Source organism: Cervus canadensis, chromosome 28 (genome assembly GCF_019320065.1).
Source record: "Cervus canadensis isolate Bull #8, Minnesota chromosome 28, ASM1932006v1, whole genome shotgun sequence".
Classification (NCBI taxonomy): domain Eukaryota; kingdom Metazoa; phylum Chordata; class Mammalia; order Artiodactyla; family Cervidae; genus Cervus; species Cervus canadensis.
This window is the reverse complement of record NC_057413.1, coordinates 19,408,334-19,420,526: the sequence shown is the minus strand read 5'-3', so window position 1 is coordinate 19,420,526 and position 12,193 is coordinate 19,408,334. Positions and strand designations below refer to the sequence as shown.

The following is a 12,193-nucleotide window of genomic DNA, read 5'->3' as shown; positions in this document are numbered from 1 at the left end:
AAGTGATCTGTAGAGTGGTTTCAATTAGGCAAATATTTGTTACTTTACCTTGGTGACCACTTCTGACTATCTCAGAACAAGCTCTTGGTGTATCTTAGAAGTTTCCTGGGCCAGGAATTAGATTTTTTGTGCCAGTGAAGTTGGTCCTGTAGAGCTTTGCTTGCACATACGGGGCCATGGTGGGACATCTGGATGGTAGAATGCCATTAGATTGTCAACCAGTGTCTTTACATGGCTTCCCCAGCAAGATATTCCGAGTCACCCGGCCTTTCACGTCCCTGAGCCAGCATTCCAGAGGTCTCGGCAGATACTGCAAAGGTTATGACTTGGCCCTAGGTTTCTGCCAGGTTTTGTTTGTCCAGCATCAGGCTAGCTAAAGGAGGGGGATGACAACTGCTTCTAAAAAGAAATAGTGGACAGCCCATAGCTGTGTGTCACTTTGGTCGTGACTGCACACCAGAAGTGTCTTTATAGTCACAGACTGATCAAACAGGAACAGTGGGTGAACAGTGGGCTCCTTGAACTGGGTAGACCAGTTCCACCATAGTCAAAGTTGGCTGAGCTACCCTGGTACTACTGCCTGCAAGTCAAGCCAAGACTTAACATAGGTCTGCAGCTACTTGGCAATTAAGTGGCTTTTTTATTGTTTTGAGAGCCTTATCCTCATATGCACCTGAGCAGGTTTCTTTCATCGCTTTTGCACACAAGTATTCCTTGATAATGGCCAACTTTAAAACAGGACACTGCTCATCTGTTCATGGTGAAATGTTAAAAGCTGTCCAGTATAGCTGGGTTGCTGGAAATTAGTTTATAAAACCAACTTCATAGAAGATTAAAGTGTTTACACTATTTAATGAAAACAATTTCCAGACAAAGAGAGCCAGGAAAATCTGACTTTTTATTTCTTAAATACTGTGAAGGAAGAGGGGGGAAATGGTCCCCTTATGATGGAGGGCCATGGAGCTAGGGATCGTCAGCAAAGGCCCTCTGGGCATTCGGGAAGCGCTGGGGGCTGTAGTTGGGGTCTTCCTGCAGTCGCTTTTGTATGTCAGCCCGGAGCTAGAGAAAGAGAGCAAAGGAGGTTGGAGTGGTACAGGTGCAGCCCCTAAGACCCCAGCAAGCACACAAGCCATCCCCTAGGAGGTACCATTTCCCCCACCAGCCGTACACTGTCCAGGAACCCAATAATAGCATCACTGAGCCTTCCCAGGTGCCTCCAGGAAAGAAACATTTTAAAACCAAGTGGTAGTCCCAGACTCACCAGTTCACCTCTGAAGGGATCCAGGGAAGAGGGACCCTAGCCCAACCCCTCCCACTAGACCATCCCTATGCTGCTTCAAGGTGGGGGCACCTGCTGCCTGTAGCTCTCCTGAACCTCTGGTGCCTCCAGGTCCCGGCTCAGGCTCTCGGGGCTCGTCAGGGGCCGAGCTCCGGCTGCCTTAGCTGCCCGGCTCACGGCCTCTGAGAGAAGCAGCTGGGGGCCCTCACCCTGCATCGTCTGGGGGACAGGGGGTTGAGAGGGAAAAGAGGATCAAAGTCAGATCCAGTGCCACCACCCAGCTCACCCTTTGCATGAGTCAACCACTGAGTCTCCATGCTAGCGGAGAGAACGGAGACAGTCCATGTGTAGTTTTGACAGCAGAAACGCCTTCCTAATTTTGTCCAGCTCTGGCCAAAAATGGCATTCGAATGTGCTGGACTTGGTCTCCAAAGCAAGAGGGAGAGGATGGGTCAAGCCATCCGGCATTCTCAGCTAGCCCACAAGAGGATGCCTGCCTTAAGAAAGATGGGCCCTAGTCAAACGGGGTTTGGGCAATTGTAGGATGACAAGACTGCTGGCAAACAGCAATGCAAAGGTCCCAGAAGGGTTTCCTTGTCAATTAAATGAGGGGACTAAAAACTAGGATGAATTCCTCTCTCTAATTAGTTTGATTCTAAGCACAACAGGGGAAATAGGATACAGAGAGATCCTCAGGGAAGAGGCAAACCAACCTTGCGTCTCTTGGCGGGCATACCACTGAGGTAGGCATCGCTCAGGGGGGGCTGCGGTTTCACCTTCCGCTGGCTCTGAATGTCCTGCTGGATAATAGGGACCCATTCCTGGGGAGGGAAAGATGATCAGAAAGTAGCAACCACCACAGCCTTCAGCTGCTTTAACCCACCAATCCCCTCCTGACACTCACTGGGGGGACTGCAGCTGCCCAAGGTTCTGTCTCAGCGGACGCGCCATCCTGTTCGTCTCGGGAGCCCCCCTCAGGAGCAGGAGGTGGGCCTCGGGACATGGCCTCTTCTGCTGTTGTTCCAGGGGCAGGGGAAGCATTCTCCCGCTGGGAGTCAGACAGTGGGAAGACCCAGGCTTCAGATTTCTCAGCCTCCAGCCCTTCCGCCCAGCCCTCCACTCCATGTCAGCTGGCTCCTCAACCTCTCCCTGGTACCTGAGGCTCAGGGGAAGTTCTCTCTGATCCCTGAACTTCCATTGGCTCCTCAGGAAGTGTCTGTGAAAGGGGGCAGAGAAGGAGAACACCACAAAAGACCCTCTCTCAGATCTCTCTGGTTCCCTCAAGTCTCCTAAGCCCACAGCCCAAGAGGGCCCACTTACCTGAGGGGGATCCCCAACCCGGCGAACGTATCTGAGAATGGCATCAGGGCCTACAGGCATGTGTTCCAGTACCACCTGCAGCCTCAGCCCCATCATAGTGGTCAGCCAGCTCACCAAGGATGGATTCACTCCACGAGACATGCGACGCTGGGGGAAGAAAGCAGACTTGAAACAAAACCCTCAACTGGCCTTTGAAAGGCACAAAAGCGTAAAGGGTGGCAGTTTGGAGGAAAAAAACTTTCAGGATACCAAAGAAAACCTGAGAAAAAGCAAAAGGCTGGGGATCTGGGGCTGAGTAATGCTTACAATTCGGCCATTGATGACAGCAGCAAGCTCCATCTGCTGTCCCCCCAAGCAGTGCAGGTTCAGGGCCAAGCATTCAAACAGGCCCTGGTTACACAGCTCCAGCAATCGGGCCCCAAATCCACTGTCTGTGGGCAACACAGGACAGAATACTGGTACCTAGCAGCCCTGCACATCCAACGTGCCCCCTCACCCTGGCTCAGCCAGCCCCTGACCTGTGCAGTGCATCACATGAGCAGCAATGCTATTAAATTGCTCTTGGAGAAATTCCAGGTTTGTTCGGATGATGTCCACACCTGGCTGAACTTGCACCAAAGACTGTGAGAGAAGACACACAGAGACCCCCAAATCAAAAACCCCGACAGACTGGGAGTCAGGGAAGAAGCAGCTGGAACAACCACCACCCTGACCACAGTAAGGAAAGGAACGGCTGGGAAAGAGATACTCACAAAACTCTCCCGCACATATTCTTCAAGCCCCGTGATCAATGCGTGGGTTGCCGTCTGCGGGCGGGTGGAGACAGCACAGGTTAGAACAAAACCCCACCCCTCAAGACATGTCCCCCTCCTCCCCTACCAAGCCCAGAACTTCGGCTGGGGCAGTCACAGCTTTAGGCAAGGTGTAAACAAAGTCAGAAATAAGGAACAAAGGGTGAGATGGAGAACTCTGGGCCCAAGGTCTTCATTTACCCGGATGTTACCAGGTGTGGGCTCCTGGCCACCCAGGTAGTGCTGGTGGAAGAAAGACCGCAGCTGGGGCTGGAGTCGCTGCAGGGGCTGGAAATGCCCGTGCAGCAGCATCACCACATCCACCATGGAAAAGTTCTGGCACAGAAGAGAGAGCAAGGCCCCGAAGAATCCTAGGGACAGGGACCGAGGTCAGCAGTGGCCTTTACCACTGGGCCTGCCCTCCAGCCCATCAGCCTCATCCCACCATCAACAAAGGCGACCCACTCTCCCCTGGCTGCCCCATCCCTAGAGAAGGCCAGGGCACCCTTATCTGCTCACCGAGAGCCCCATCGGCCCCGGGCTCAAAGATGTTGCTGGACCCACTGAGGCGCTGTATGAAAGCAGCGATGCTCTCACTGCTGCCAGCCCGCGCCCCCAGGGAGCCCAGCAGTGAGCTCAGCACACCCTGCACCACTGAGGTGAAGAACTCCAATGGCAGGCTCTCAGGACCCACGCTGCCAGGACTCCCACTGCCACCAGAAGGGGACCCCGGTGGGGGCGCTGTCTGCTGCTCTGGGGCCGGAGGGGGTGGTGGGGGTGGAGGCGGAGGAGGAGGGGGAGCAGCTGTTTGTGTTGCCTGCACAAGAGAGAAAGAATAAAGAACAGAGGGTGAAATCAGAATGAGGACATAGAACAGCATCATGCTTAGTTGCTCCGTCAGTCGTGTCCGACTCTGCAACCCCATGGACTGTAGCCTGCCAGGCTCCTCTGTCCAAAGGGATTCTCCAGGCAAGAATACTAGAGTGGATTGCCATGCCCTCCTCCAGGGGATCTTCCCAACCCAGGGATCGAACCCAGGTCTCCCGCATTGCAGGCAGTTTCTTTACCAGCTGAGCCACCAGGGAAGCCCATGAATACTAGAGTGGGTAGCCTATCACTTCTTCAGGGGATCTTCCTAACCCAGGAATCAAACTGGGGTCTCCTGCATTGCAGGCAGATTCTTTACCAGCTGAGCTACCAGGGAAGCCCCAAAACTGGCACTGGGGAGGCACAAATCCACAGGGGTCTGGAAGGTGTGGCGCTGTTCCAGTCTTTGCGCCTTACAGCAGAATACACATGGCGGCTTCTCCTAAGCTGAGTCAGGTTGAGAAGTTACCTCGCTCACTCTGAACGGGTTAGCTCAGGAAAGCAGTGACCCAATTACTGTGCTTCTCTCTCCCAGCCCCGTTTCCCTCATCTACCAAATGGAGGGTGCTGAGACAATCAATTCCCAAGACTCCTTCCCAATGGCAACAAGACACCCAGTACCTGGCTGGGCTCAGGAAGAGGAAGGCTGAAGAGGAAAGTCAGCCAGCCACTCACCTGCAAAAAGTCCGTCATGCCCTGGAGAAAGGCGGGCACACCAGGCATTGCCACAGTAATGGTGGGAGAAGCCACACCAGGCCCTCCAGTTCCCGGCCCAGCAGGCCCCAGCAGGTTCCCCAGGAGCTGAGAGAACTGAATATCAGAGGCGGAGGCTTGAGGCGGCGGAGGCTGGGCGGGCCCCCCGGGGGCAGGGCCAGCTGTGGTAGCCGTGTTGGTGGTACCAGAACTGGCTGACGCAGTGGCAGGGGCTGGAGGTGGAGCCATTCCCGGGGTCCCCTGAGCTACAGAGACCAAAAGAAGACAGCTGAAGGCTCAAGGAAAACAAGGCCCCACAGCATCTCCATTCTGGTCTCCCCAGTAGGAAAGCAAGAACAAAGGAATATGGAGAGAACTGGGAAACCGCTTCCATCTGAGGTGGGGAAGGACACGGACTCACCCACAAGGACAGGCTGCATAAGAAGCTGCCCCACGAGGCCGCTCACCATCTGGGCTAAAGAGGCATTGGTACCCAAACCAGCGCCCGGCTGAGGGGAGAGGACAAGGGCAGGCTTTCAGACTTGGCCTCTCCACGCCCCGCCACAGGAGTTTCTCCCCACACTCTTCCCTGACGGGACTCCCCCACCCCTACTCACCAGAGCCCCTGAGACTGGGGGCCCCCCAGGATGGGAAGGCCGAGCCTGTGGAGGGGTGGGCCGGGCAATCACCAGCCGGGTGGGAGCTGTTGGGAAGCCTGGCACCTGCTGTCCTGTGGGCGGCAGAGGGGAGAGACCGAAGAGGGCTGAGGGCCCAGTCTAAGCAGGCCAGCAGACGGCGCCAACCACCGTGGACCGGGCCCCCCCTCCCAGGCTTCCCCTCTCAGGTTGTTACCTGCGGCCGCGGAGGCAACAGCTGCCACCATGGCCTCATGAGTGATCTGGTGGGCGACGGCGTGCATGAACTCAGGGGGCAGGGAGGGCAGCTGGATGAGGGTGGAGCCTGGGGGGTGGGTCTGATGTAACCTTGACCCTGGACCCCCTTCAACCCACCCACTCAGTCCTACCCCTTCTCTACCCAGAGCTCGGCCTGCTCTGATGCCCTCACTCTTACCCAGGGTCTGGCCATGACCAGGGGGTCCTAGGGGGCCAGTGGGAGCACTCGGAACTCCACCAGGCTGTGTGCCAGAATCTGGGCAAGGAGACAGAGACAGTGGCTCTGAGACAGGCGGGGCCAAGGCCTAACTGGATCCTCCCAAGATCAGCGTGCTTCAGGCCTCCACTCCCCCGACCAGAAAAATGGCCTTTCACTCCCATCTAAATGGGGAGGAGACGCTCCCTTTACCATGCACACAACTCTCTGAGGACAAGCTGTTCTTCCTGCCCCTCCCCACACACGCCAACTTAAAGAGCCTGTGCTCTGCTTCCTCGGCCACCGCCATCAGCCTTGGCCTCTCCTTTCCCACCCTGGCACCCCCACATCTCAGCACCAACCCCAGACCCCTCCTTGTGCTGCTCTGCTCTGCTTTGCCAGCAGCTGTTCCCAGCTCACCTTGGATGTTCATGTGCATCATGACCACGGGTTCCACGCTCTGGTGGGAAATCCGGATGACCCTCGGGTGGCTGGTGGTCGGTGGGGGAGCCGGCCCTGGCGGGGAAGCCCCCTCATTCGAAGACTCAATGGTGGTAGAAGAGGGGGCCAGGGACGAGGCCTGCCCAGCACCAGCGGGAGGTGCCTCCGCACTTGGAGTCGGGGGGGGCCGTGTCCCATTCCCTGTCATGGTCACAGTGGTCCCCACATTGATCTGGACAACAGAGACGACGGGGCAGACGTGAGAAAAACACGAGAGCCTAACCCAGAGCACCCCATGATACACTTCTAAAGTCTCCTCCATCCTGGGTCACCATGTTTCCCAAGTCTGCTCCCCTCCCAACCTCCTTGGAGCCCAACAGCCACGACGGATCACCATCAACAGCCCCCTATCCGCCTACATCCAGGCTCCCCTGATCCACCTGGATGGGGATGGCCGCCTGCTGGAGCACCATGGGGGTGGTGTAGTGAGACATGGGCCGGACCACGTGCAGATGACGAGGGGGCGCACAGGCCAGATTGCAACGCAGGTCAGACAGCGCCACGAAGGTGTTGCCCAGCAGCCGCAGGCTCTCCCCCACCAAGTTGATCAAGCGCTGGTCCTCCTCACGGCCCTCTTGCTGTACTCCCCGGGGCCAAACACAGAAAAGCAGAAAGCATTAGGCTAGGATCCACCTTGTTAAAAAAGTAATGCCTTCTTGAGATTATCACATCCTCTATGTCTTTTGAAGAAGGAAATGGCAACCTACTCCAGTATTCCTGCCTAGAAAATCCCATGGACAGAGGAGCCTGGCGAGCTACAGGCCACAGGGTCACAAAGAATTAGACACGACTGAGCAAGTTAGCGCTATGTCTTTAGGTACATCCTCTGAAGTTTCTGTAGACACCAAATCTTTGCAAGTAAGCTCTATTTTATACACACAAATAGCTTCCTTTGATAATAAATCCTACAATGAATCAGTAAGTTATCACCTGCTAATCTCCCTTACTTTATAAACTTCCTAAGTAACCCATTTAGGTGATCATGAAAGTGAGAAGACAGTGAACACCATAAAGATGTCAGGGAGGAAAAAAATCACTTCCTTCCAAATCTAAAGAGAAACTACTCTGTAGATGACATCTTTTGGGGCGCGGGGCAAGGGGAAGTGATCTACATTTCACCCCACTCCATCTGGGGGTGCTGGAGGCGAGGGGGTGGGTGGGCTCACATTGTTGTTATAGTCCGTGGTGGCAGCAGCGCCCAAAACCTCATAGTAGCGCTGCAGGAAGGGCTGGAGGCGGCTCTCAAGCCGCTGCAGCTCCTGAAGCACCTCGACGTACTCCGCAGGCGAAGGGTGGCTGTGGGCAACCCAAAGTGGCCGTAAGCCAAGGCTTCCCTCAGATTCCTGCCCTTGCCACCCAGACCCCACCTCTCCCTGGCCTCCCAGAGCCCCAGCCCAATCCCCCCAGCCCCCCGGAACTAGCAGAACTTCTGTTCTTTAACCTCACGCAGGGCGGAAGATGCACAGGGAGAGACAAACTGCTTTCACCCTTCCCACCACACAATCCTGTACCTACAACAGCAAAACACTAACTCTTAAAAACCAGATGGGGCCTCTGGGTCCTCAGGGGAGAGAATCTTGCCACCTCCGGGAGCACCACGTGGATTTCCTGACCCGAAGGAGGGCAGTGCCTCTGGCTCAGTGGCCAGCCTCAATCTCATTGACCTACTTCAGATCCCCTCCCTGCCCCTCAACACTAACCACAAGCACCACCTCTGAACAATCCTTTTTCTCTCATCAGACCTTTTCCTGGTCCTTACACTTAACTTAGAATCCCCAACCCACCCCCACCCCCAAAAGGTGCTCTCCCCCTCTCACTTGGGTGCATTTGTCTCTGGGGCAGATGCGGGGCCCGCTGGGGCTGGGCCTGAAGGGGTGAGCTCCGGGCTCTGGGTAGGGGCACGCTCCTCCACTTCTTCCGCCTCCATGGGCTCCCGAGGAGGCACTTCACTTTCAACCGGTTCTGATGTTTGGGAGGTCAAGGCCACCGGCTCTGGGGCCACCGTTGGCGTCTGGAGAGGCGGCTGGCTGTGCTGGGCTTGGGCCCCGCCTCGGCACTGAAGCAGGGGAAGAGTCAGGACAACAAAGGCAACATGAGATTGCAGCAGATAACTCAGGTCAGAGCAGATTGAGTGGAGAAGGGGCACTAACTAGGCTCCCTGAAGGCAGGGCTCTGCATCTGAACCTTTGACTCCCTAAACCTTACACAAATTAGATGTGTGACAAACACCTATGACACTCACAAATAAACTATTAACAAAAACTAGGGACTGCGGTTTCCTAACATCCAAGAGAAAAGAGGAAAGGACACTAGCTGCAAACACAAACTAATGAAGCTAGGCCATCCCAGCATCAAATATGATAACCAAGGAACAGGAAGGCAAGAAATCCTTCTTTAATTGCAAAGAGAATCAGCAGGGACAGGACAGCCTCAAAAGAAAGATACATTTTCTGCCCCAAAGAGTGAACACTGCAGAGAAGAGATTAGATTAAGAGGGGAGAACCCAGTGGATGTGAGCAGTCATGCCCTCATCCCCAGGCTGAGACAAAAGGGGTAGGGAGGATGGAGTGAGATAGGCAGACAGTGGCCAGCGCTGCCCACTTACCTCCATCCGGGAGAGTAAGGTCTGTATATCCCTGATCATATGCTGAGCCATCACCAGCCGCACTCGGGGCTCGCTCTACAATGAGAGAGGGAAAATCAGGGCAGGTTGGAGATAAAGCCACGCGCTCCATTAGCTACTAAACCAGAACCCAGCCCCATCTCCTCAGCCAGACCCACCCCCCTCTTCGTGGCCTCCTTCTCCCAGATCCCCTTCCTTGACCCTCCCAGGCCCCGTGATACCTGAATCGGGGCCTGTTCCATGTTGATGTGAACATCCACAGCAGAGCCGTCACTCTGGGGAAAGGGTAAGGGAAGTTGCTCTGGGAGAAGCCAAATACTAAGGCCCCCACACTTCCAACTGATTCTCTGGAGCCCGACCCCTCTAGCTCCTCAAAGACAGAGGCTGTTACCAGACCAGAGGGCCCACCAAAGCCCATCTAAAGACTGAGACACCTCTCTTATGAACTCTTGGCTGCTACTACAACCAAAACTGCCCCCACAAAAACCCTCCCATGAGGAACACAAGCTTACGGGAAGATTGAAGGTTCCAACCATGACATAGCTGTTGGCATTCCGGTCATGGACAGAGGCCCCAGGCCCCCGAGTACCAGACGGGGGTCCCCCACCATGGGTGGCTGAGGTGGACCCTGTTCCAGAAGACGCTCCAGAAGGGAGCTGAGTCTGAGGAGGAGCCCGTTCCACAAGGTGAATAACCTTTCCCCCAACATCTGCAGAAAAAAGATACACACCAAAACATTACATGATCGGGTAAACCCATGGCCTCAGCTCACTGCTCTAGACAGCAACCTCAAGCTCCGCTCTGCCTCCCCCACCCCCTTACTGTATTCTTGGAGCTTCTTATCATCCTGCAGAACTCGTCCCTGGTAGATAAGCCGTTGTTTCTCAGACGGGATGCTAACAGAAGCAGCAATATGCTCCTTAAACTCCTTTACGTTCATCTGTAGGGAAGAAGAAACATGATAAGGAATCAGGGAATGGAAGAAAAAGGAAGGACAGAAGAGGGACAACTGACTTGTAAGGGGTAAAAACCTTCCCATCCTAAAATCACTACCCATCTGTCTTAATTGTGAGGTAATTATTGAGCAAAGCCCTGAACTAAGGCAATACTTGTCAAAATACATACAATAAATGTAAGGAACTTCAGGTTTATAGGCCCAGGAGAAAACTACAGGGCTGAAGAGCAGAAACACCAACTGACATTCTCTTCTCTCCTTCTCTGCCTGGCTCCAAAAGGAATGTGTGTGCCTAGAGATACCGGTGACCCCTCCCCAAACACAAAATGATACAACATTGTAATCTCAAAGATAAAAGCAATGACAAAGAAGATGTGGTGGAGAATCAGGTTATTAAGGAAGGCAGACTCAAGCAAGAAGGGGCAAAATCAGAAAAATATTTTTCCTAACTAGACAACTGACTTGTGAGAAGTACCCAGATGTTTACAAACACCTAATCACAAAAGCCTACACAGTCTCTTTAAATACATGTAACAATGTGTTTAAAACTATGGCTCAACCTCCTTACCACTTTGTCTATTAGGGATCTACCTACATTATGAACATTATGGAATCTGACTTCTATCCTTTAAAAACATAGCATAGACCTCATCAGTTTTTAAGACACTCTTCTACTTTAGGTCCTAGTGTTCTGTTTGCCTTCCCAAAGGCAGGAGCCACATCTGTCCCTTTGGGCTGGGGCTCATCTATCATGTTGGCATACAGATTCCTCCTTCCTTCTTTCCCTCTGCATTGAGTTTTATCGAGGCGGAGGAAGGCAAAATCGACCTCACCCAACAAAAGCCAAAGAGGAAACATCAGAAAATGTTCTGGCTACAACATGAACAAAAGAATCAATGAGAGAAAATTTGAAAACCGTAATATCAGGCTCTTCTCTCAGGATAAAGAACCTGTAAGAGGAAAAGTTAATGGATGTCTCCCATAAGTACTGAGGTCTCACCTGGGCCCCCACAATAAAGGTCCGGGTCTGAGAGTCCAGGGTCTTCACCAGCACCTCCAGGCTGTCAGGTTCCTCCATAGTGGTACTGGTACTATCATTGGGCTCCATGGCCGACAGCTCTCTAAGGAAGAATGTTAGAAGGAGGCCCGCTGTCGCCTAGAGCAGATTTTTATATACCCGGAAGCCTCCCCTGCCCGAGACTCCGCCCCATACCTAAAGAGTTTCTCCCACACAAGCACACACACTCACACCCGCCCCCATCCCTCTTCTGATTCCGGGGCACAGGGAGAGAAACACAAAGGCTAAGAGATCGACGGCACAGGGAGCCGGAGGGCGGCAGGTGGGAGGGGCTCAACGACGCCAATCACAGTAAGGGAGGGCCAGTAGCGCTAGGAAGACGGGAAGGAAGGAAACACGAGACCGGTGTCACCACCGCTCGCGGTAGGACAAGGGCTCGAGAAGTCGGCAAACCCCGTGGACAACCAGAGAGCGAGGGTCGCGCCAGACTCTGCGGAGAAAGTGGTTTCGCGCACGCGCGCCACGCCACGCCCATCGAACCCGCTTAAGTCACTAGAGACCCGAAATGACGAACACTCACGGGGGGCCAGATCGGCGAGCTGTCTCGCTCTTCCACGTACCCTCGGTGCTCTAGCAGATCGGCACAACCAACACACTCCAAACACATACACACACTCCAAACACACACATACACACACCCTACCACCCAGCTCCGCCCCCGACTTCCCCCACGGTACCGTCACTTCCGGTCTCCCCCAACCAGCCACCGACGGCCACTTCCGTTTCCCCGATAGTTTTGGGGATCGCGAGGCGGTACTTCCGGCTCCCCCAGGTCCCCAAGGTTTACTTTTGTGGGGCTCTTCCAGAAAGTCCGCGGCCCCAAATAGTGAGTTCCTGGGGGCGAGACGGGCCGGGGCCGGCCTAGGTGGGAGGGAGCCGAGCACCCAGAAGAGCCGCCGCCACCGCGGTCGCCCGGGGGACCGTACTGCGCCTGCGTGCGTCTTACTACGCATGCGTGCACACTTAGGCACCGCCCCACCCCAGCCGGCGCTGTTCA

At 54.6% G+C, this 12,193-nt stretch overlaps 1 protein-coding gene across 13 annotated transcripts; it reads right to left on the bottom strand.

Moving 5' to 3' along the window:
* Window positions 1-879: 879 nt before the first annotated feature.
* BAG6 (BAG cochaperone 6) lies at window positions 880-12,136 on the bottom strand. 13 transcript variants are annotated; one of them, XM_043450813.1, is made up of 26 exons: window positions 11,874-12,136; window positions 11,119-11,239; window positions 9,986-10,103; window positions 9,676-9,872; window positions 9,385-9,438; window positions 9,146-9,220; window positions 8,358-8,596; window positions 7,707-7,836; window positions 6,921-7,118; window positions 6,460-6,712; window positions 6,022-6,099; window positions 5,803-5,910; window positions 5,568-5,680; window positions 5,372-5,459; window positions 4,933-5,216; window positions 3,910-4,207; window positions 3,592-3,761; window positions 3,352-3,405; window positions 3,118-3,220; window positions 2,906-3,030; window positions 2,600-2,746; window positions 2,436-2,495; window positions 2,184-2,327; window positions 1,993-2,100; window positions 1,352-1,498; window positions 880-1,059 (listed from the first exon to the last, which is right to left on the bottom strand). In XM_043450813.1, exons 2-26 carry the CDS (start codon window positions 11,224-11,226, stop codon window positions 964-966), a joined length of 3,495 nt encoding a protein of 1,164 aa, XP_043306748.1. In that variant the 5' UTR covers window positions 11,227-11,239; window positions 11,874-12,136; the 3' UTR covers window positions 880-963. The 13 variants fall into 13 exon arrangements, with proteins under 13 accessions (XP_043306748.1, XP_043306750.1, XP_043306749.1 ...); XM_043450815.1 differs by lacking the exon at window positions 11,874-12,136 and adding an exon at window positions 11,717-11,867; XM_043450814.1 differs by lacking the exon at window positions 11,874-12,136 and adding an exon at window positions 11,332-11,645.
* Between the last annotated feature and the right edge of the window lie 57 nt (window positions 12,137-12,193).

Coding starts and splice junctions, on each gene's coding strand:
- BAG6 (XM_043450813.1), bottom strand. CDS start 11,226: ATGGAGCCCAATGATAGTACCAGTACCACTATGGAGGAACCTGACAGC. Junction 8,597..9,145: donor CCTTACTCTCCCGGATGGAG/GTAAGTGGGCAG, acceptor CCCCTGCTTCAG/TGCCGAGGCGGGGCCCAAGC. Junction 2,101..2,183: donor GGGCAGCTGCAGTCCCCCCA/GTGAGTGTCAGG, acceptor TTCCCTCCCCAG/GAATGGGTCCCTATTATCCA.